A 22,950-nucleotide genomic window follows, 5' to 3' on the forward strand; every position below is an offset into this window, starting at 1 on the left:
CTTTCTCTCTCAATTTTTAATATACCTAAAATGATTATGCTACTTTATTAATTCAGGTTTTTTTCTTTTCGAATGAAGCTGTTTTATTCATCAGCCAAATTCAGAAATCATGGATATTTTTCTGCTTTCATAAAAAAGAATTTGGTTTCATATAATTCCTTTCATATTCAAGATAGTTTCCCAAACCATTTCACTAAATAAAGAGAGAGGTGTCCTTTCTGTCATGGTCACCTACCCTGTGCAGTGCAGTGACCAAATACAATAGCTATTATGCATTCAACAATAGCTCACAAAGCCATGAATATATAAACTTCTTCTATTAAGAGAGGAAATATTAAAAAATATTCTCTGAAGAGAGGACACAGAGATGTCCTCTAGTCTCTTTCAATGATGCTATAAAATGTTTAACTCTCTCCTGGACAGCCACCAGAAAATTGGAAAAAGGACCTCAGATTAGCACCTCACATGAAGAGTCACACCTCTAACAGTACAGTATCTCCATACTAATTTACTGCAGCATTAGCACATGAACCCAAGTTTCAATCTGGATGAAATTCCATTACCACCTTAAAGATGACCCTGTTGGTAAACATAATTGTGTTCATCAGCTAGGAATAAAATATCTTTCTTTATGAAACTTTAATTTAAAAGAAATTACTTTGAAAGTTGATAGATAATTAACTCGGTTGCTTTTTATTTGAAAGTGGCTAGGATTCTGAATTGATTTGTTTATTTTAAATTGATTTGTATAGGTGTTTGTTTTTCCTGACACATACATTGATTTATGGTTTATATGAGCCAGGTGAAGTGGTATTTTGACTTGCAACATGAAATTCCAAAGGAGCAGAAAGAAAATGTCAAAGTAAAAAAAGCATTTTCAAGGAGAGTCTTACTAGTGTTAGTCAAACAAATATTGACAGTTTTCCAGAGTAATATTCAATATTTCTCTTGATTATAAAAGTACAATGCTATACCAAATATATTTTACATTAAGCCTGGTATTATTCCCTTTTACAAATCACAGCATTGTGGGGAGGAAATGGGATTAACAGTTTGTCAGGGACTTTGGGTTCCATTCTCAACTCTGCTAGTAATTCACAGTCTGACCTTAGGTAAGTCACTTAATTCTCTTGACCACTAGGAAGGGCTCTGTAAACAATAGCTGTCCATAGACTATATATTCCAGCATATTATGCATTGCTGTAAAGTAACTACTAATTGTTTATTCAGTGGATACTATATGACTTTCAAAGCATTTATAATGGTTGATTTTAACAGTTTAGGCACCAGTCTTGCAAGCTGCTCCACACAGAGCTCAATTAAAATCTTATATTTTAAAATATTAATTATAAAAGTGGAGGGAGAAAAGAAGAGCATTTGATAAATATTCAGCATATGAAATTCTTATTTTCCGGTGAGCTATTATTCTTTATATACAGATACCTTCCAAATTGATGTTCTTTTCTGATACCATGTGTTGTTTATTTTGTTTTTCTGTCTGCTTAGGACTGGTCCATCACATTTGTAATCTCTTAATAGAAACTGCAGCTCTGTATTTAGAAGTGGATGATAAAAGCAACATCAAGACAGCTAATGGACTGTTGCTGTCCTTGCTTGACATTTTGCGTTGCATGCTGATATATACAGCAAACATCATCCGCCTGACTTTACAGGTATGGAATCTATTTTTGGGTAGAGTAAGGCCATTATAAAAAATTTTAGCCTCTTTCCTATTATCCTCAGTACTGAATTCCCCACTAAAAAAATCAATAAAATTAGTTGCTGTATTTTTTAGACATTTTGGTCACGGGATATGAGAGTCACAAGGTAATATCTTTTATTGGACTTTTGATAGTACATTTTGTCGTACAAAAGCAGGGGATTTCATGTAAATCAGAACAAAATCCTTTTCTCAGGTAAATGGCCAGAGCAAAGGTGAGATCAGAATTATGTAAAGTATATAGTGTTTCTTTGGTGTATTTTTCTTAAGGGATCAGATATTTTTGAAAGTGTTCTTAAAGAATAAGTGTTCCTTGACTGAGCACAATTTGAATAGTAAGGATTCATAGATATTAAGGTCAGAAGGGACCATTATGATCATCTAGTTTGACCTCCTGCACAATGCAGGCCACAGAATCTCACCCACCCACTCCTGCGATAAACCTCTCACCTATGTCTTAGCTATTGAAGTCCTCAAATCATGGTTTAAAGACTTCAAGGAGCAGAGAATCCTCCAGCAAGTGACCCGTACCCCATGCTACAGAGGAAGGTGAAAAACCTCCAGGGCCTCTTCCAATCTGCCCTGGAGGAAAATTCCTTCCCAACCCCAAATATGACGATCAGCTGAACCCTGAGCATATGGGCAAGATTCACCAGCCAGATACCCATGAAAGAATTCTCTATAGTAATTCAGATCCCACCCCATCTAAAATCCCATCACAGGCCATTGGGTCTATTTACCATGAATATTTAAAGATCAATTAATTGCGAAAATCATATTATCCCATATACCATCTCCTCCATAAACTTACGAAGTTTAATCTTAAAGCCAGTTAGGTCTTTTGCCCCCACTGCTTCCCTTGGAAGGCTATTCCAAAAGTTTACTCCTCTGATGGTTAGAAACTTTCATCTAATTTCAAATCTGAACTTCCCGATGGCCAGTTTATATCCATTTGTTCTTGTGTCCACATTGGTACTGAGCTTAAATAATTTCTCTCCCTCTCCAGTATTTATCCCTCTGATATATTTATAGAGAGCAATCATATCTCCCCTCAATCTTCTTTTGGCTAGGCTAAACAAGCCAAGCTCCTTGAGTCTCCTTTCATAAAACAGGTTTTCCACTCCTCAGATCATCCTAGTAGCCCGTCTCTATACCTGTTCCCGTTTGAATTCATCCTTTTTAAACATGGGAGACTGCACACAGTATTCCAAGTGAGGTCTCACCAGAGCCTTGTATAATGGTACTAAAACCTCCTTATCTCTACTGGAAATACCTCTCTTAATGCATTCCAAGACCGCATTAGCTTTTTTCACAGCCATATCATATTGGCGGCTCATAGTCATCCTGTGATCAACCAATAGTCCAAGGTCCTTCTCCTCCTCCATTACTTCTAATTGATGCGTCCCCAGCTTATAACTAAATTTCTTGTTGTAAATCCCTAAATGCATGACCTTACACTTCTCACTATTAAATTTCATCCTATTACTATTACTCCAGTTTAAAAGGTCATCCAGATCTTCCTGTATGATATCCCAGTCTCTCTCTAAATTGGCAATACCTCCCAGCTTTGTATCATCTGCAAACTTTATTAACACACTCCCACTTTTTGTGCCGAGGTCAGTAATAAAAAGATTAAATAAGATTGGTCCCAAAACCGATCCCTGAGGAACTCCACTGGTAACCTCCCTCCAGCCTGACAGTTCACGCTGTCGTCTCCCTGTTAACCAATTCCTTATCCACCTTTCAATTTTCATATTGATCCCCATCTTTTCAAATTTAACTAATAATTCCCCATGTGGCACAGTATCAAACACCTTACTGTAATCTAGGTAAATTAGATCCACTGCGTTTCCTTTGTCTAAAAAATGTGTTACTTTCTCAGAGGAGGCGATCAGGTTGGTTTGGCACAATCTACCTTTTGTAAAACCATGTTGTATTTTGTCCCATTTACCATTGACCTCAATGTCCTTAACTACTTTTTCCTTCAACATTTTTTCCAAGACCTTGCATACTACAAATGTCAAACTAACAGGCCTGTAGTTACCCAGATCACTTTTTTTTCCTTTCTTAAAAATAGGAACTATGTTAGCAATTCTCCAATCACATGGTACAACCCCTGAGTTTACAGATTCATTAAAAATTCTTGCTAATGGTCTTGCAATTTCGGGTGCCAATTCCTATAATATTCTTGGATGATAATTAACTGGGCCCCCCCATTTAGTCCCATTAAGCTGTTCGAGTTTCGCTTCTACCTCAGATGTGGTAATATCTACCTCCATGTCCTCATTCCCATTTGTCATGCTACCATTATCCCTAAGATCCTCATTAGCCTCATTAAAGACTGAGGCAAAGTATTTGTTTAGATATTGGGCCATGCCTAGATTATCCTTAACCTCCACTCCATCTTCAGTGATTAGCATGTTCGACTTCTTCTTTCTTTGTTTTCTTCTTATTTATATGGCTATAGAACCTTTTACTATTGGTTTTAATTCCCTTTGCACGGTCCAACTCTACTTGACTTTTAGCCTGTCTCACTTTATCCCTACATATTCTGACCTCAATAAGGTATCTTTTCTTGCTGATCCTTCCCATCTTCCACTCCCTGTATGCTTTATGCTTTTTCTTAATCACTTCTCTGAGATGCTTGCTCATCCAGCTTGGTCTACAACTCCTGCCTATGGATTTTTTCCCCTTTCTTGGGATGCAGGCTTCCAATAGCTTCTGCAGCTTTGATTTAAAGTAATCCCAGGCCTCCTCTACCTTTAGATCCATAAGTTCTTCAGTTCAATCTACTTCCCTAACTAATTCCTTAATTTTTGAAAGTCAGCCCTTTTGAAATCAAAAACCCTAGTTGCAGATTTATTTTTGTTTATCCTTCCATTCAGTTTGAACTGAATTAACTCATGATCACTTGAACCAAGATTGTCCCCTACAACCATTTCCTCTATGAGGTCCTCACTACTCACCAAAACCAAATCTAAAATGGCATCCTCTCTAGTCGGTTCAGCAACTACTTGATGAAGGAATTCATCAGCTATCACATCTAGGAAAATCTGAGCCCTATTATTATTACTAGCATTCGTCCTCCAGTCTATATTTGTGAAGTTAAAGTCTCCCATGATCACGCAGTTTCCATTAGTAAATACTTCATTAAAATACTTCATTACTTCATTAAAAACATTAAAGAGGGCTCTATCCATATCCAAATTAGATCCTGGCGGTCTATCACACACCCCAAGCACTATCGTAGGAGAGGCTTTACTAGTTATCTTCCCCAATGTAATTTTTGCCCAGATGGACTCTGTCTTATTCATTGCATCGCTTCTTATTTCTTTACATTCTACCTCATCATTGATATACAATGCTACTCTACCACCTTTACCTTTATTTCTATCTTTCCTAAACAGCACATACCCTTCAATACCTGTAGTCCAGTCATGACTACTATTCCACCATATTTCTGTTATCCCTATAATATCTGGTTTCACTTCCTGTACCAGTAGCTCTAGTTCCTCCATTTTGTTACCTAGGCTCCTCACATTGGTGTACAAACATCTTAATTTTGTTATTAGGACTCCATATAAGCATCTAGGAGAAGAGAAGATTTGTTACATAGTCTGGTAAAATAAAGAGAAATGCAACTGAAATCTATATACTTGGGTCCAAATTCTGCCCTCATTTACATGTGTCAACCATTATTGACTGAGTCTAAGGCTTAAATTCTGAAGTTTGGTAGCCAATGACTAGTTGGCAATCTAGAGAACTTATTTTGGGTACCAGAAATCTGATTTTCTTAACTTTCTCCAGTGTTTCTGCAGAAAAATCTGCCTCTGTATTTTAAAGGGCCAAGCTTCTATGTTTAGTGTTGTCAGAGGACTACTGACCATTTTCCTGTGGAATCGTATTCATCAGGCATTTTCTAAAAGTAGCAAAGCACCTGAAGTTCAAATTCGACTACATCATTCCACTTTGGAAATTCAAGTCAGGAGGGCAGGAGTGGAAGTCTTAACTTTTGAATCATCTTGATTTTCTTGTTTTCAATTGTATTTAAAATCATATAAAATAAAATAAAAATAAATATAGAGGGTGATCTTTGGAGACTTACAGTGAACTATTATACGTTAAAAAAAAGAAGTCATATATTTGTGTAGAGAGAGAGAGGATATATACAAAAAACATAGATTGTAGATAGACATATTTTATTATGAGTTCATAGAGATATATATTATACATACAGTAGGTATGTATCTTGCTGAAGAAATGTCACATAGGTCAGCGTATTAAATCAGTTTAGAGTGGATGTGACAGCATGAGTCCCTTTTGCTTTGTGTTTATTGTTACAGACACAATCAGACTATAACTTCTCATAGAGATCTCAGAATACTTAATTAGGAAAGGGAGTATAAGAACACCTCCTTCGAACTTCCATTCAAATTTGTACTGCCTAATGGACCTTACTTGTTTCTCAAAGCTGAGCACTCACCAAGACTCCTTTTTATTTTTCCTTGTTTCATTAAGGCACAGAAATCTGGCACAGGAGGGGACACCCAGGCTGCTGAAAACCTTCTGCTTATCAATAAACCCCTGTCAGACCTAATTAGCCTGCTTATTCAGCTGGTAAGAGCTTGCTTGTTTGTAAATCTTTTAGAATGTTGCTAAAGTTGAAATTATTCCTCAAGTCAGGTAGCCAAATGCAAGTTTTTGGCAGTACCTTGTTTTAGTGTCCATACAAGTTTTTGAGGGGACTTTGAATTTCAAGACCCTAAATTCAAAGAAACTGCCTCACAACACCTTGTTACTGTTGAGCATTTTGAAATATGAGTATGTATTACCACTCACCTCCTGATTCATAAATCAGGTGACAGTGAAATCACTTTCCGTGAATTTCAATTATTTTTAATGAAAATGTCATCCTGATATTTTGTTTTGGAACGTAGTTAGTTAGGAGGTACACATGGTATGACTGTATTAGTATCTGTGTTAGCAGTATAGCTTGTTAGTACCCCTGACCCTGAACCAAGACATAATGATATATGTCAGAGCGGAGAGAGGACATTGGCCACTGCATCTAGAATCTGTGAAACTAATGCTTTGCCGCTGGACATGCTAGTTAGGCATGGTAAGGTTACATTACTTGCAATCCATGGAATCCATGCCCGGTAATGCCTTAGAGTGGTTCATGAAGGGTAGCACATCATGCACCATGTTCCGGAAATAAGGAGTGGTATATGAAGTGATATGTACGTTGAAACTACTTTCATGAGGCATGGCCACAGCCATGGTGGCATTAAGATCACCCTGAAAACAGAGACTCTCAAGACTTGGGCTCTTAACCTCCACATATGCAGATGTATAGTTCCTATCTTGTAGTGTCATTCAGGCAGCAAGGAACCAATCAGAAGCAAGAGGTCTGGGTTAGATTCTGTGACAGAACTTGTAGCACAGCAGGAGGGTTGAGGAGGGTTTAAGCCATCTTTGTAATCTCCTTACCCTAGACTGCTCTAGAAGTTGGAGAGGCCCCTGATGTAACCTAAGCAGCTCCAGAATACTGTCTAAGTTATGGTAGTCTCTCTGGGGCTGTGTGCTATGACCCACTATGCCAATGCTTGTGAAGAGATCTTCAGAGGTCAATCCTACAACAGCACCTACCCCCAACGATATCCTCCTTTGGACAGATAAAGGGCTTTTTGGATCCTTTTATGGTGCTCCAGCCCCTTTACCTGGCAAAAAGAGACTGGAACGGGGATTAGGGTCTCACCCTGGTGCCAAGCCCTCCCTTTTCCAGGTGGTTTGTCTCCAGGCCCCCCAGTGAAAAAGGCAGCACATGTTCTACTAGAATTTGGCTAAGATAAGCCCTGTCCTAGGGTCTGCAGTTTCTTCAGGACAGGATAAATAACATTCTCTCAGCTAGCACTCATTGGGTCTAACTTCTGTCTATAGTGCTCTCAGGGACTCTATTGGAGGATTGTCCCCATTGTAACCACTCATGCCTAAATGCCAAATCCTAATTTAGACTTCCAGTGAAGTACCTGGTCCCTTCCTTTCTTCTTTTTCTTTGTTTTTCAAATCTGTTTTCTATTTGGTGTTTGAACATTTGTAATAAAGAATTTAGGTAAAACGTTCCAGTTTCAGCTAAACAAAATCTATATCCAGACATTAATGATGACCTGATTTTATTATACCGATGCTTTCTTTATAATTTTGTGTACTAAACTTGTCTATAGACATTACCTAGACTGGATTTACTTGTACCAGCAATTGATAAAAGCTTTTTGAAATCCCCACTCAAGCCCCTACAACAAAAAGCAGAGAGTGCTCAAATTTGGATTACATAATATTCTAACACTTATATTTTGTTAAGCAATTTAAAAATCTATGTATATGGTCAATTTTGAAACTAAACAGATTCACAATGTCCTTTTAAGCAAAACTGGAGATAGAAAAATGTTTACTTTTTTAACCTTTAGACTTAAATTTCATTAGCTCCCTAAAGGACAGAAAAATAGTAGCCACACTTTACTCAGTCTATACCACCTGGAAGTCTATTATAACTTTCTAATTAAAAGGTAGAATAAGATGTATAGTTAGCATGTACTGATTAAATTACCACCCTCCTCCACATCTCATCAGATCATCCTCAATTACAGCTGTGCTTTACTTTGTTCCACTATTCTGAATATTCTGATGTATTGAAGATGGTTTCCCATGTGGCTTGGTATTTGCTGTTTTAAATATATAAATCAAGAAGCATGACCATGTGTATTTATTCTTTTGAGTCTTGAAAAAGATTTTTTTACAGTGATAAATCTTCCCTTGTATCCTGGGTTAGAGGTGCAAGTTCTTAATATAAATGCATAATTGCATTGGTTTATGTAAATTATCTCACCTATTTTTTTTCTTTTTAACTTTGTATCAATTTGCTTATTAGTGAAGGTATCTGTGTTGAACCCTTTGTTATAAAATTAAAAGCAATATTTGTGCTGATATTGGCATACATTATCTCTGGCAAAGCAGCATTTAACACACAATCAAGTCAGCCCAGGAGTGAGCCCACAGCTGCCCATTGCGATTACTTGTTCCAGGATAATGATTAATCCTAATAGAGCAGTGTGAGTAGGAGATAAGGGGGTACAAGTGACATTGTAAACTATATCCTTTAACTGGAAGTTGGAGGGTGTAGACTGTGAACTCCACTGGTTCTGGGGCATAACCAAAGACTTCTGGCCATATTTTTTGAAGTATTCACCTTTGTGTATAGCCCAACGCCTGAATTGGACCTTAATTCTACAGATTATTTTTATCATTTCTACCCCTCTGTAGATAATATTTACTAGTAGTTAAGTAACACTTGATTGAATGTGGGCCTTTTATTACATATAATATTATATGAGATAATAGTGCTGTGAATCATAGCTGTACATTTGTCAAATTTTGAGGAAAGTCATGGAGGAAGTCATGGTAACGAAGGGTCAGATCCTCGTAGGTGCAAAGCATTTGGCTGCGGTGGAAGATGCAGCTCAACATCCCTCTACGTTTGGCTTAATTGTCACAAGTCAGAGAAATCATGAAAAAATGTATGAAAAGTTAATCATGGTTTGTAATTACCAAACAATCTTTGCAGAACCAGGTCCATTACATTTATTCTTTCTTATGTGGGAAATGGGTGAACATTGCATAATCTCTTGGGTACTTAGCGACTACCTTATTCCCACTTACATAACCCTTATGGTAGATAGAAGCCTCTTAAAATACCACCCCACAAACATCATCTTGTTTCACCACGGCTTTTTCCTGTTTTCTCTCCTATTGGCCTCTTGGTCTATTCCTTGGACATCTCCCCTCTTGCGAACCACCTTGACTAGTTCTCTGAGTTCTTCAGTGTATTTGTTCATCCTGATTCCCTGTTATCTGTAGCCTCTCATTTAATCCTATGGGTTGTTTTCTTAAGAAGTTCTTAAGAACTTTAATAGTTCATTCTTCTGCCACATACTTACTGCTTATCCACTTTGCTGACTCATCAAACTTTCAACATTTCAAGAACAATAGACCTGTTAAAAACTATTAAAATTCTGGAATCCACTGTGACAGACAGTCATCCATTTAATCATAGTTAACTAAAGCTGTAAATCAAAAGCAAGCTGGAAAATACAATGCAAATGACTAAACCAGACAAAGTTTATAGGACTAAACACTGACAAAAATATACCTTCTTATATATAATATTTAGCAGAATTTTGCATCTTGTTTTTGGATGCGTGTACATGTTGCTATGAGCCATTGTATAGAGCCATGATAGCACCACTGTATTTAAGGTTGAAAGAGCCACTGCATTCCTGTTTTCAGTAATTTTTAATCTTTTCAGAAATGTTCCTTTTTCATTGAGTTTTCTCATCCTTGTCACAGTTTAAAGGTGAATTTTTTAACTTGTTATAAATTAGAATTGATTTTGAGTTTTACGAGCATGGGGAAAATGTGTTCTACTTTCAAAGGTTGTGGGTGTGTTTTTGGTTTTGTACTCATCTCACATTCAGATTCAGATTCAAACTTGGCAAAGACGTTGTCCTCAGTGAGGTATGTGACCTGAAAGGAACAACATTGGAAGCCATTTAGCAATTACATAATGCACATTTACAGCATTTTATTTTCCTGGAGGCAGTAGGTATGCATTGTTCCAGAAAGAGATGGACTACACATTCAGAAGCAATTTAGATTGTCTAAGATGAACCATGTCATCCTGTAACTTTCCTGCTTCCCCGCCTAACTGTCTGTCCCCTGTGTCTCAGTGATCTTTGGCTGTGAAACTGTAAAGAGAAGCATATCAGAACTGAACTTATTGGTAAGAGAATATTGACATACCTGGAGCTAATATTGGAGTTGGGGCAAGTCACTTTATCCATCCCACTTAAAGTAAAAGCAAGGCTTAACTCCTGTTAAGTTTTTTTAAAAAATGTACCTATGGTAGCAACTCTTAAAGACAGAGAACAAAACTTTAAATCCTAGAAGAGATTAAAAGACCTAGTAGATTGTCTGCTTCATTCTACCTGCCAATGCAAGTTTGTTCCCTGTACACATTCATGCTTTGTCCACTCTAATTTTTAAATAGCCCAGATGATGAGGCTTCTGTGATGGGTTTGATCACAGAAACCCCCTGGGAACTGCCACCTGATGTGCCAAGACTACTTCTGCCCCTGCTTTCCCTGCCAGCTTAGGACTCCAGCACCCTGTCTTGATGAGCCAGACACACCAGTCTGCTGCAGGGTCTGAATCCCCTAACAGCTGAGGGCTTAGCTGAAAGCAATTTAGGAAGTGTTCCTGTCCTTGACATTCAGATGCCCAACTCCCAATGAGGTCCAACCCCTAAATAAATCTGTTTTAACCTGTATAAAGCTTATACAGGGTAAACTCATAAATTGTTCGCCCTCTATAACACTGATAGAGTGATATGCATAGCTGTTTGCCCCACCTCCCGCAAGTATTAATAGATACTCTGTGTTAATTAATAAGTAAAAGATGATTTTATTACATACAGAAAGTAGGATTTTAAGTGGTTCCAAGTAGTAACAGACAGAGCAAAGTGAATTACCAAGCAAAATAAAATAAAACACACAAGTCTAAGTCTAGTACAGTAATAATAACTGAATACAGAAAAAATCTCACCCTTAGAGATGTATCAATAAGTTTCTTTCACAGACTGGACACCTTTCTAGTCTGGGCACAATCCTTTCCCCTGGTACAGCCCTTGTTCCAGCTCAGATGGTAGCTAGGGGATTTCTCATGATGGCTGCTCCTTGTTCTGTTCCACCCACTTATATATCTTCTGCATAAGGCGGGAATCCTTTGTCCCTCTGGGTTCCCACCCCTCCTTCTCAATGGAAAAACACCAGGTTAAAGATGGATTCCAATTCAGGTGACATGATCACATGTCACTGTAAGACCCCAAGTCTTCATTCCTCCCAGCCTGACTCACAGGAAGGCCTGCCTGTAAACAGAGCCACCCACAGTCAATTGTCCTGGTTGATGGGAGCCATCAAGATTCCAAACCACCATGAATGGCCCACACTTTGCATAATTACAATAGGATCTCAGAGTTATATTTCATATTTGTAGTTTCAGATGCAAGAGTGATACATTTATACAAATAGGATGACCGCACTCAGTAGATAAGCTTTGTAATGATACCTTACAAGAGACCTTTTGCATGAAGCATATTTTAGTTACATTATATTTACACTCCTCAGCATACTTTCATAAAATCATATAGAGTGCAATGTCACAGCTTCCATCTCCCATAGGAGACCAATCTAGTCTGATAGATAGACATTTTCCCTGATAGTCAACCTATATTTCTCTATCGCAGGGCTGGGGCATGGGTGTCCTGGCCTCGGAGTTAATGTCAGGTGCAGCCCAAGGGGCCAGGAGCCAACTGCCAAGAATCAGACCAGGTTAGAATGCCAGGAGATCAGAATCGAGGGACAAACCAAGAGCAGGGATCAAGAGTCAGTTACCAAAAGTCAAGCCAAGTCAGGATCGGAAGGCAGGACAGATAAATGGCAGACCAGCAATCCATGGCAGAGTGAAGCCCAGTTGTACAGACAACGTCCTGTTTCTTCTTCTGGCTTTAATAGGGGCTCTGGCCCAATCAGAACATAGAGGCGGGGCTTGTGACCCTATTGGGCTTCATGAACCTTGGTTCCAGTTGCTGTATGTGAGCTGCTAGGTGGAGGATTGAAGTGTGATGACTCCCAGGACCTCCACAGACACAGATGTGAGACCTGCAGGGACTGACATCCTGTTCTGTATTTTCATCCTGTTATACCTACAATACTTACAACTTCTTGGACCACCTTGAACAATTCCTCGCTGGTGTTTAAATTCTTCAAGTAGATGATTGTGTGTCTCCCACCCCACTGACTGACTATTTTCAACCAAGTTCTTATATGCTTAGCTCACTTAATAGTCCCTCTTAAATCAATACGAGTTAAACTTGAAAATGTCAAAAATTTAGAATCAATTTTTCTCTTCTGTAATTGTTATTTAGTCCATCATTTAGGACACACGGAAGCAAATATAAGACACCCAGACTGCATGTTCTTAAGAACATGGTAACAGAGATAATTACAAAATCCATCATGCAGAAATACTGCAAATATAAAAAATTCAGCTTTTAATCCCATGATCAGTATTGTCCTTAATTGATGAATCAAAGCAAAATAGATTGACCATTTAGTACTAGATTCTTCTTGGTAAGTGTATTGCTTAAAAACCAATTCCACCTACATTTTTGTTGTCCAATACTTCTGTATTTAAAAATAATTGTAATTGTTTATTCCACATGTAGTTTATAGGATTTTCAGAAATTACCAAATGGAATATTTAGACTATTCTGATATTAGTTATGCCTCATGAAGTCCAAATATTTGCATGATTTGGAAAAGCTGACATAACATTGCTTTTGCAAACGTAATACTCACTAAAATTTGGACTGCTCTTCCGAGTCTTTCCAAAACTGGGAGCTAGTATTAATTAATAGGACTGGCACTTATGCAGTACAGTAGATCATGCTAAATCTCCTTGGTCTTGGCTATACTAATGTGATGTTGTGTTTACATGAGTTAACTATTACCGCTATTCTAAATTAAGTAAGATGGTATAAGCACACCTCCAAAAATAAAAATTTATCAAGCCAGTCCAAGAATGAGCCTCTAATTTAGAATTCAGTTTGAAATAGGTAACTTAACTTTCTCCTTAGTTAGGCTCCCATAAATCCTTATTCTTGGTCTGCCTTAGCAAATGAAAGGCAGCTTGTGATGACTGCCAAGTGAGAGAGCTCCAGTTGCAAGGGATAATGTACCATAAATCCATTTCCTCAATAAGTGTTCCATACATTCAAAGAAAAAGAAGAAAATTCTTACACCGTTCAGCTATCCCTACAGAAAGGGGCAGGGAATATTTTTGTTTTTCTTTTGAATTGGGTGGTGCTTATATTCTACAGAGATGAGGGTCATATAAGTACCTAGATAGCCACACAGTGGATTAGACAGAACAGGCTTTTCTTTAACATTTGGCTTGAATAGATTCTCTCCCAACTACTCATAATACAGTCTTTATCTCTTCGGGGATGCTTGATTTCCCTTCTGTCCCTCTTACAGCATATCAAGTTGGTAAGGTTGTGCTGTTGCTTCCATTTCAAAGCAATGGAAAGCATTTGCTTTTGAAGCATCAAAAATGTCAGCAGAAAGAGTATCAACATATGTAGACTACCACCCATTTCTTATGAATGCAGACAGTTCTCAGACACTACTTATTGGTTGATGTTAGCTATTTATGGCCGGACATAAAGCTTTCTTCTCTGTACGATATGCAGCAATGAGAAAAGGAATAATTTCCATGATCCTGCTTGAAATTGTTCCACTTTTTTATTAATTTGTATAAACTCTGTGTCAGTATGCACCCACTTTGAAGTCCAAAGGGCTGAATACTGGCCGGTTGTCCTTGGTGGAATTGCATAAAGAAACTGCAGGGGAAATAAGGATATATTGTCCTAAATACAAAATTTCAGAATGGTGTCTTTGATTTCTTGACAATTAGACTATATTAAAGTGAGCTGAGAACAGTGCTTCCTAAAATGTGTTTTTCCTTGGCTTGAAAGTCTATAATTTACTTTTAAAGCCAAAAGATAGTGTTATATAGAAGATGTTATTTTAAAGTGTGCATATTTACTAATAAATATAATAATGCTGTTTTGCTTTTGTATAATGTTTGCTAAATCATCTTGCCTATAGCTCCCAATGGCCCCTTCCTGTACAGCATGTTCTATGATCATATTACTGATCTAATGAACATCTATCTCTTATCTTAATAAACTCTCTTTGTGTATAACCGCATTAAAGTGCTGAAGTAGTGTCCCCTCAGGGTATTCCAGACAGTTTCATTGTAGCTTTAAAATTAGAAGCCCTAACAACTCCATCAGTGTAAAAACTGCCACTTCAGCTCAAATGATCTCACATATTTCTTGCAGTGGTTTACAATTCATGAACGCTGTGTAACTGGCCTCAAAATGAAGACATATTTTGGTAATAAACTGCAAAGTGTAAGACGGTAATAACAAAAAACTTCCTGTTTAATTTTAATCGAGTATAAAACTACATGGAGCTAGTAATACCTGTGCCAGATAAAATCCGAACTGTTAATAATTAACTGTTAATAATTCTACCTTATGAACCTGTTTTCAGGAGATCATAGTACAACCATAAAAACTAATTAAGCTGAAACTTGACACACACTGGGCATCAAGATTGTAACAAGAAGTTATTTTATTTTACAAATTTCACCCCAAAAGAAGAAATCATTGGGAAGGGTTATACTTTTTGCACTCTTATAACTTTAGCTACTTTAATGTGCATTTTCTGTAAGTAGTGGGACAAGGTGGGTGAGGTAATATCTTTTATTGGCCCAACTTCTCTTGGTGAGAAAGAGAAGTTCTCGAGCCACATAGAGCTCTTCTTCGGGTTTGGAAAGGTACTCCCTGGTCACAGCAAAATGCAAGGTGGAACAGATTGTTTAGCGTAAGTAGTTAGCACACATTGTAAGGGACCATTCAAGGTAGAGTGGCCCACTAACACCCCTGCAGTCATAGGACAAATAGAGGGGGTTTGTGGGTTACAAATTTTTGTGATAAACCATATATCCAGTGTGTCTGTTTAGGCCATGATTTTTAGTATTTAGCATAGTAATGCATTTAAGCTCCCAAGCTCATCTTTTGAAAGTGCTGTGCAGGTTTCCTTTGAAGATCTGGACTGGTAGGTCAGATAGAGAGTAATTGCATTGTGAAAAGGGTTCACCAACAGGTGATAGAATATTTTTGTCTTTTATCATTTTCCTGTGTGTGTGTGATTTTGGAGCCTGTACTAAAAATCCAAATGGTCAGCAGCCCAGAACAGTGACAACCACATGCAGGTCGGGGGTGGGGGAATCTAATACTCCTGTATGGTCAAAAGGCCCAACACATAAACCTCTGGAAGACTGAAAAAACAAAATGAAAAGTCAATTAGAGATGTCTTATGGGTAAGAAAAGGAGAGAATTGGCATCATGTTGATGGAATTCCAGTGCGCAGTTCCTTTTCCTTCCAAAAGGCCCAGAGTTCTTTTGATATCCCCCCTCCCTTTGTCCGACCAAATTCTTTGTGCAGTAAATGTGTTCTGGTTTGAAAACCTAAACAGCATTCAGATACATTTTTTTTCAAATGAAAACACATGCATTGCACCCAGAATTTGTCCAATTAGCAAAATAAATCGGAACACTTTTCTGCCTTATTAAGAAAGGAGATGACCTGCCTTATCAGTATACTGTTGTCTAGCAACATGGCATTAACTTTCCTATTCCTGTTTTAAATCAGAGGCTGCTTACCCAAAAATCAGCTTTTCATTTTTTGGCTTCTCCAGTTTTGTGTTTTTATTTATTTTTTTTTTTTGCCTTTCAGCGCTTGGTCATCATCAGCATTTTTCTTCAAATTTCCCTCTTGTGTACTATCACTAGTGGTAGCACTAATGCAGACTGGCAGCCAGTGTTAATATAGTATAGTGATATCGCCAATGGCCTCTTTACACTAGTGCCCTATCAGTGCATCTCTACTGGTAGTAGTGCAATGTGGAATTATGAAGAAAAATGCTGATCTAGACAGATAGCGATGTCATGTTTTTGTGCTTACCCCCCATATCACTGTTGATGTGTTAGATATAGACAATACTGGTTTCAAACTATTATTTGGATTCCTTAAGAATCAAGTATATTGGGTAAAATTGCATCTATTACGTTTTAGCTTCATTGAAAGAGGTGTACCTCAAGTGGTTCTTCATGTTTTGGTGGTGCAACATCATCTGGGCAGAGTCACACATCCTTTCTCTCCCTTGCAGAGTGGATTGTGTCCCCAGAGGAGTAATGAGGAAGCAATCCCTGTGCTACCCTGATTACAGCTTCTGCATGCGTGTGCATGCGCACACACACACACAAAAGTTCTTGCTGGTGATGAACTGGGGGACTTCCCTCTACAAGGGCCCAGGACAGTCTGGCTGAATGTGTATTAAACTTCTTTGGGTGTGAAAATAAACAATATTTAAAAACTGACTATAGTGCAGGTATAATGACTTTCTGTGGGGCATGTTCGATAGGCATATCTGTATTGATTTGATAACAACACCATAACGTGGACTGGTTTGATATGTTCTATTAAAAGGTCCTTATAAGATAGTATAGATTCTTAATGTTTAATGTATTTTTCATGTAGATAAGATCCTGTTTTTCCAACAAAGGAAAAATTAAGTTGGTGAAAACCTCCATTGAAGTCAACTGAATATAGAATTCAGAATTTGACATGTAAATATAAAATGTAATTTCTTTCTCTGGTTGCCTTGCTATATAAAACCTTCATTTGTCACTTACTTTGTAAGATGCATACGTAAATGAGACAAGGAACAAGTTATTAAATATCAGCTACATAAGACTTTTAACTAGAAGAAAGTAAATTCAGGTAATAAAACAAAAAAGGTAAAGAATAACCATGAGAAGTCCTCTCACAGGAAAATGTATATCCATAATATTAGGTGTAATATGGTGTCATATGTCTTAGGGATTCTAATCCATAGCTTCCATTTTAATTCAGTTTTATGAAAAGAGCTGTGTGGATATAAAGAAAGACAGCTTTGTTTGCTAATGGATGTCTGAAGAGTTACTACAGGGATATTTTAAGGACTGTAATATGTCAAACTTTACACACTAAAATTGTGTTAAAATAAGAGAAAAGGTTTGTCTTAAACTGACAAAAGTCAGAAAATTCAGACTTTATTAAATTATCATCACTGACTCTAATGATTGTCCCTAGGCATAAGTAGGTGCCTAGTATGTAAAGTTCTCAGAGTTCCCAAAAGTGAACTATGTCAGTTGCATTCCCCAGGCACAGCTATCCATGGTGTAATATGAAGTCTAAGTTTCAGCCTTTGCTATATATTTCTTGCCTTGTACTGGCATAAGAGCATAAGAGTTGCCATACTAGGTTCGACCATGGTCCATCTTGCCCGGTCCCCAGTAGTGGTCCATACCAGAACTTTGGGAGGTGGGGGTGTACTGAACAGGGCTACTATGGAGTGATCCACCCCATCTTGCACTCCTGCCTTCTGGCAGGGGTTGCATGTCTGACCATCATGACTAACAGCCATTGATGGACTTTTCCTCCATGGATTCATCCAGATCAGCGTTCCCTCTAATTTTTCCCACCCATGTGCGGAATGAATAACATAACTCATATGACGGGGTGGGGCCGAGGGGTTCGGAGTCTGGGAGGGGGATCAGGACTGGGACAAAGGGTTGGAGTGGGGGGTGAGGGTTCCAGCTGGGGATGCAGGCTTTCGGGTGGGACTGGGGATGAGGAGTTTGGAGTGCAATTGGGCTCCCCGGGGCTACAGTGGGGAGAGAGGACTCCCCCCACCTCAGCTCTCTCTCCCTGCAGCAACACCTGGGCTTGCGGGGGAGAGGCGCCTCTCCTGCATCCAGGCCTGGCTGGGCTAGGGGAGAGGTGCTGTCCCTTGGCTGCAGCAAGTTCGGGGTCAGGGCTAGGAGAAGGGTACTGCGACAGGCCTAGGGGCTTGGAGAGAGAAATCTCTCCCTGTCGCAGCCCTGAGCACCTGCACAGTGCTTAATAGGCAGTTCTTATATCCAGATAGACTCTTAGGCCTGGTCTACACCACAAGTTTATGTCGATTTAGCAGCGTTAAATCGAATTAACCCTGCACCCGTCTACACAACAAAGCCATTTTTTTTTTGACATAAAGGGCTCTTAATGAATGGAATGGAATGGAATGGAATGGAATGGAATGGAATGGAATGGAAAGAACTTGCAGCCAGAGGGAACAGGGAAGAGACTGGAGAATAGCACCGTCACCAGGAAAAGGCAGGTCTATGTGATCGGGGACTCTTTATTGAGAAGAATAGACAGGCCTGTAACTAGAGCTGATCCAGAGAAAAGAAGGGTGTGCTGTCTTCCGGGTGCTAAGATACGGGATGTAGACCTGAGGTTGAAAAGGATCCTAAAGGGAGCGGGAAAGAATCCCCTAATTATCCTTCATGTGGGAACAAATGATACGGCTAGATTCTCACTGGAAAGTATTGAGAGACTATGCTAGGCTGGGGAAGACGCTTAAGGAAATTGAGGCTCAGGTGACCTTTAGCGGGATCCTTCCTGTTCCTAGAGAAGGGCAACAAAGGTGTGACAAGATTATGACTGTCAACAGATGGCTTAGGCAGTGGTGCTATAAGGAGGGCTTTGGGATGTATGGCCACTGGGAGGCATTCATGGACAGAGGACAGTTCTCTCGGGATGGACTTCATCTGAGTAGGGAAGGAAATAGACTTCTAGGATGGAGGCTGGCACAACTGATAAAAAGAGCTTTAAACTAGGAATTAGGGGGAGATGGATGGGAGATGTCCAGGAAATCTCCACACCAGATTTTAGCATTGAGGGGGAAGAAGACGAAGTAAGAAAGGATACAGCCGTGGGTAGGAGAATGTATATAAGGAGCGAGGGCGGTGTGGATACTAGTCTAATAGGTTATACTGGCTGTAGAATGACTGTGCCTAATAGGGTACAAAATGTGAGCGAGGCCAAACAGCAAAAATTAAGATGTTTATACACCAATGCAAGGAGCCTAGGTAACAAAATGGAGGAACTAGAGCTACTGGTGCAGGAAGTGAAACCAGATATTATAGGGATAACAGAAACATGGTGGAATAGTAGTCATGACTGGACTACAGGTATTGAAGGGTATGTGCTGTTTAGGAAAGACAGAAACAAAGGTAAAGGTGGTGGAGTAGCATTGTATATCAATGATGAGATAGAATGTAAAGAAATAAGAAGCGATGCAATGGATAAGACAGAGTCCGTCTGGGCAAAAATTACATTGGGGAAGAAAACTAGTAAAGCCTCTCCTACGATAGTGCTTGGGGTGTGCTATAGACCTCCGGGATCTAATTTGGATATGGATAGAGCCCTTTTTAATGTCTTTAATAAAGTAAATACTAATGGAAACTGCGTGATCATGGGAGACTTTAACTTCCCAGATATAGACTGGAGGACCAGTGCTAGTAATAACAATAGGGCTCAGATTTTCCTAGATGCGATAGCTGATGGATTCCTTCATCAAGTAGTTGCTGAACCGACTAGAGGGGATGCCTTTTTAGATTTAATTTTGGTGAGTAGCGAGGACCTCATAGAAGAAATAGTTGTAGGGGACAATCTTGGCTCAAGAGATCATGAGCTAATTCAGTTCAAACTGAATGGAAGGATTAACAAAAATAAATCTGCAACTAGGATTTCAAAAGGGCTGACTTTCAAAAATTAAGGAAATTAGTTTGGGGAAGTGGATTGTACTGAAGAACTTATGGATCTAAAGGTAGAGGAAGCCTGGGATTACTTTAAATCAAAGCTGCAGAAGCTATCGGAAGCCTGTATGCCAAGAAAGGGGAAAAAATCCATAGGCAGGAGTTGTAGACCAAGCTGGATGAGCAAGCATCTTAGAGAGGTGATTAAGAAGAAGCAGAAAGCATACAGGGAGTGGAAGATGGGATCAGCAAGGAAAGCTACCTAATTGAGGTCAGAACATGTAGGGATATAGTGAGACAGGCTAAAAGTCGAGTAGGGTTGGACCTTGCAAAGGGAATTAAAACCAATAGTAAAAGGTTCTATAGCCATATAAATAAGAAGAAAATTAAGAAGGAAGAAGTGGGGCCGCTTAACACTGAGGATGGAGTGGAGGTTAAAGATAATCTAGGCATGGCCCAATATCTAAACAAATACTTTGCCTCAGTCTTTAATAAGGCTAAAGAGGATCTTAAGGATAATGGTAGCATGACAAATGGGAATGAGGATATGGAGGTAGATATTACCATATCTGAGGTAGAAGCGAAACTGAAACAGCTTAATGGGACTAAATCGGGGGGCCCAGATAATCTTCATCCAAGAATATTAAAGGAATTGGCACCTGAAATTGCAAGCCCATTAGCAAGAATTTTTAATGAATCTGCAAACTCAGGAGTAGAACCGAATGATTGGAGAATTGCTAATATAGTTCCTATTTTTAAGAAAGGAAAAAAAAGTGATCCGGGTAACTACAGGCCAGTTAGTTTGACATCTGTAGTATGCAAGGTCCTGGAAAAAAATTTGAAGGAGAAATTAGTTAAGGACATTGAAGTCAATGGTAAATGGGACAAAATACAACATGGTTTTACAAAAGGTAGATCGTGCCAAACCAACCTCATCTCCTTTTTTTGAAAAAGTAACAGATTTTTTAGATAAAGGAAATGCAGTGGATCTAATTTACCTAGATTTCAGTAAGGCATTTGATACCGTTCCACATGGGGAATTATTAGTTAAATTGGAGAAGATGGGGATCAATATGAACATCAAAAGGTGGATAAGGAATTGGTTAAAGGGGAGACAGCAACGGATCCTACTGCAAGGCGAACTGTCAGGTTGGAGGGAGGTTACCAGTGGAGTTCTTCAGGGATCGGTTTTGGGACCAATCTTGTTTAATCTTTTTATTACTGACCTTGGCACCAAAAGAGGGAGTGTGCTAATAAAGTTTGCAGATGATACAAAGCTGGGAGGTATTGCCAATTCGGAGAAGGATCGGGATATTATACAGGAGGATCTGGATGACCTTGTAAACTGGCGTAATAGTAATAGGATGAAATGTAATAGTGAGAAGTGTAAGGTCATGCATTTAGGGATTAATAACAAGAATTTTAGTTATAAGTTGGGGACGCATCAATTAGAAGTAACGGAAGAGGAGAAGGACCTTGGAGTATTGGTTGATCATAGGATGACTATGAGCTGCCAATGTGATATGGCTGTGAAAAAAGCTAATGCGGTTTTGGGATGCATCAGGAGAGGCATTTCCAGTAGGGATAAGGAGGTTTTAGTACCATTATACAAGGCACTGGTGAGACCTCACCTAGAATACTGTGTGCAGTTCTGGTCTCCCATGTTTAAAAAGGATGAATTCAAACTGGAGCAGGTACAGAGAAGGGCTACTAGGATGATCCGAGGAATGGAAAACTTGTCTTATGAAAGGAGACTCAAGGAGCTTGGCTTGTTTAGCCTAGCTAAAAGAAGGTTGAGGGGAGATATGATTGCTCTCTATAAATATATCAGAGGGATAAATACAGGAGAGGGAGAGGAATTATTTCAGCTCAGCACCAATGTGGACACAAGAACAAATGGGTATAAACTGGCCACCAGGAAGTTTAGACTTGAAATCAGACGAAGGTTTTTAACCATCAGAGGAGTGAAGTTTTGGAATAGCCTTCCAAGGGAAGCAGTGGGGGCAAAAGATCTATCTGGCTTTAAGATTCTACTCGATAAGTATATGGAGGAGATGGTATGATGGGATAATGGGATTTTGGTAAGTAATTGATCTTTAAATATTCAGGGTAAATAGGCCAAATCCCCTGAGATGGGATATTAGATGGATGGGATCTGAGTTACCCAGGAAAGAATTTTCTGTAGTATCTGGCTGGTGAATCTTGCCCATATGCTCAGGGTTTAGCTGATTGCCATATTTGGGGTCGGGAAGGAATTTTCTTCCAGGGCAGATTGGAGAGGCCCTGGAGGTTTTTCGCCTTCCTCTGTAGCATGGGGCATGGTTGACTTGAGGGAGGCTTCTCTGCTCCTTGAAGTCTTTAAACCATGATTTAAGGACTTCAGTAGCTCAGATATGGGTGAGGTTTTTCATAGGAGTGGGTGGGTCAGATTCTGTGGCCTGCGCTGTGCAGGAGGTCGGACTAGATGATCAGAATGCTCCCTTCTGACCTTAGTATCTATGAATCTTAAAATCCATTTCTGTACTCCTCCCCAACAAGGGGATTAGCACTGAAATCAACATCGCCTTTTCAAATTAGGATTAGTGTGGACGCAATTCAAAGGTATTGGCCTCCAGGAGCTATCCCACAGTGCACCATTGTGACTGCTCTAGACAGCACTCTGAACTTGGATGCACTGGCCAGGTGTACAGGAAAAGCCCTGGGAATTTTTGAATATCATTTCCTGTTTTGCCAGTTCATCAGCACAGGTAACCATGCAGTCCCAGAATTGAAAAAGAGCTCCAGCATGGACCGAAAGGGAGGTACTGGATTTGATCGCTGTCTATGGAGAGGAATCCATGCTATCAGAACTACGTTCCAA

At 39.1% G+C, this 22,950-nt stretch overlaps 1 protein-coding gene across 1 annotated transcript in view; it reads left to right on the forward strand.

The window, feature by feature from the left end:
- ULK4 (unc-51 like kinase 4) overlaps nucleotides 1-22,950 on the forward strand; it is a 417,484-nt gene that overhangs the window by 326,676 nt on the left and 67,858 nt on the right. Inside the window, exons 34-35 of the mRNA XM_043508874.1 lie at nucleotides 1,507-1,673; nucleotides 6,239-6,337. Coding sequence (XP_043364809.1) covers nucleotides 1,507-1,673; nucleotides 6,239-6,337 — 266 coding nt within the window. The remainder of the gene's footprint in view (nucleotides 1-1,506; nucleotides 1,674-6,238; nucleotides 6,338-22,950) is intronic.

The sequence above is a fragment of the Dermochelys coriacea genome, chromosome 2 (assembly GCF_009764565.3).
Source record: "Dermochelys coriacea isolate rDerCor1 chromosome 2, rDerCor1.pri.v4, whole genome shotgun sequence".
Classification (NCBI taxonomy): Eukaryota; Metazoa; Chordata; order Testudines; family Dermochelyidae; genus Dermochelys; species Dermochelys coriacea.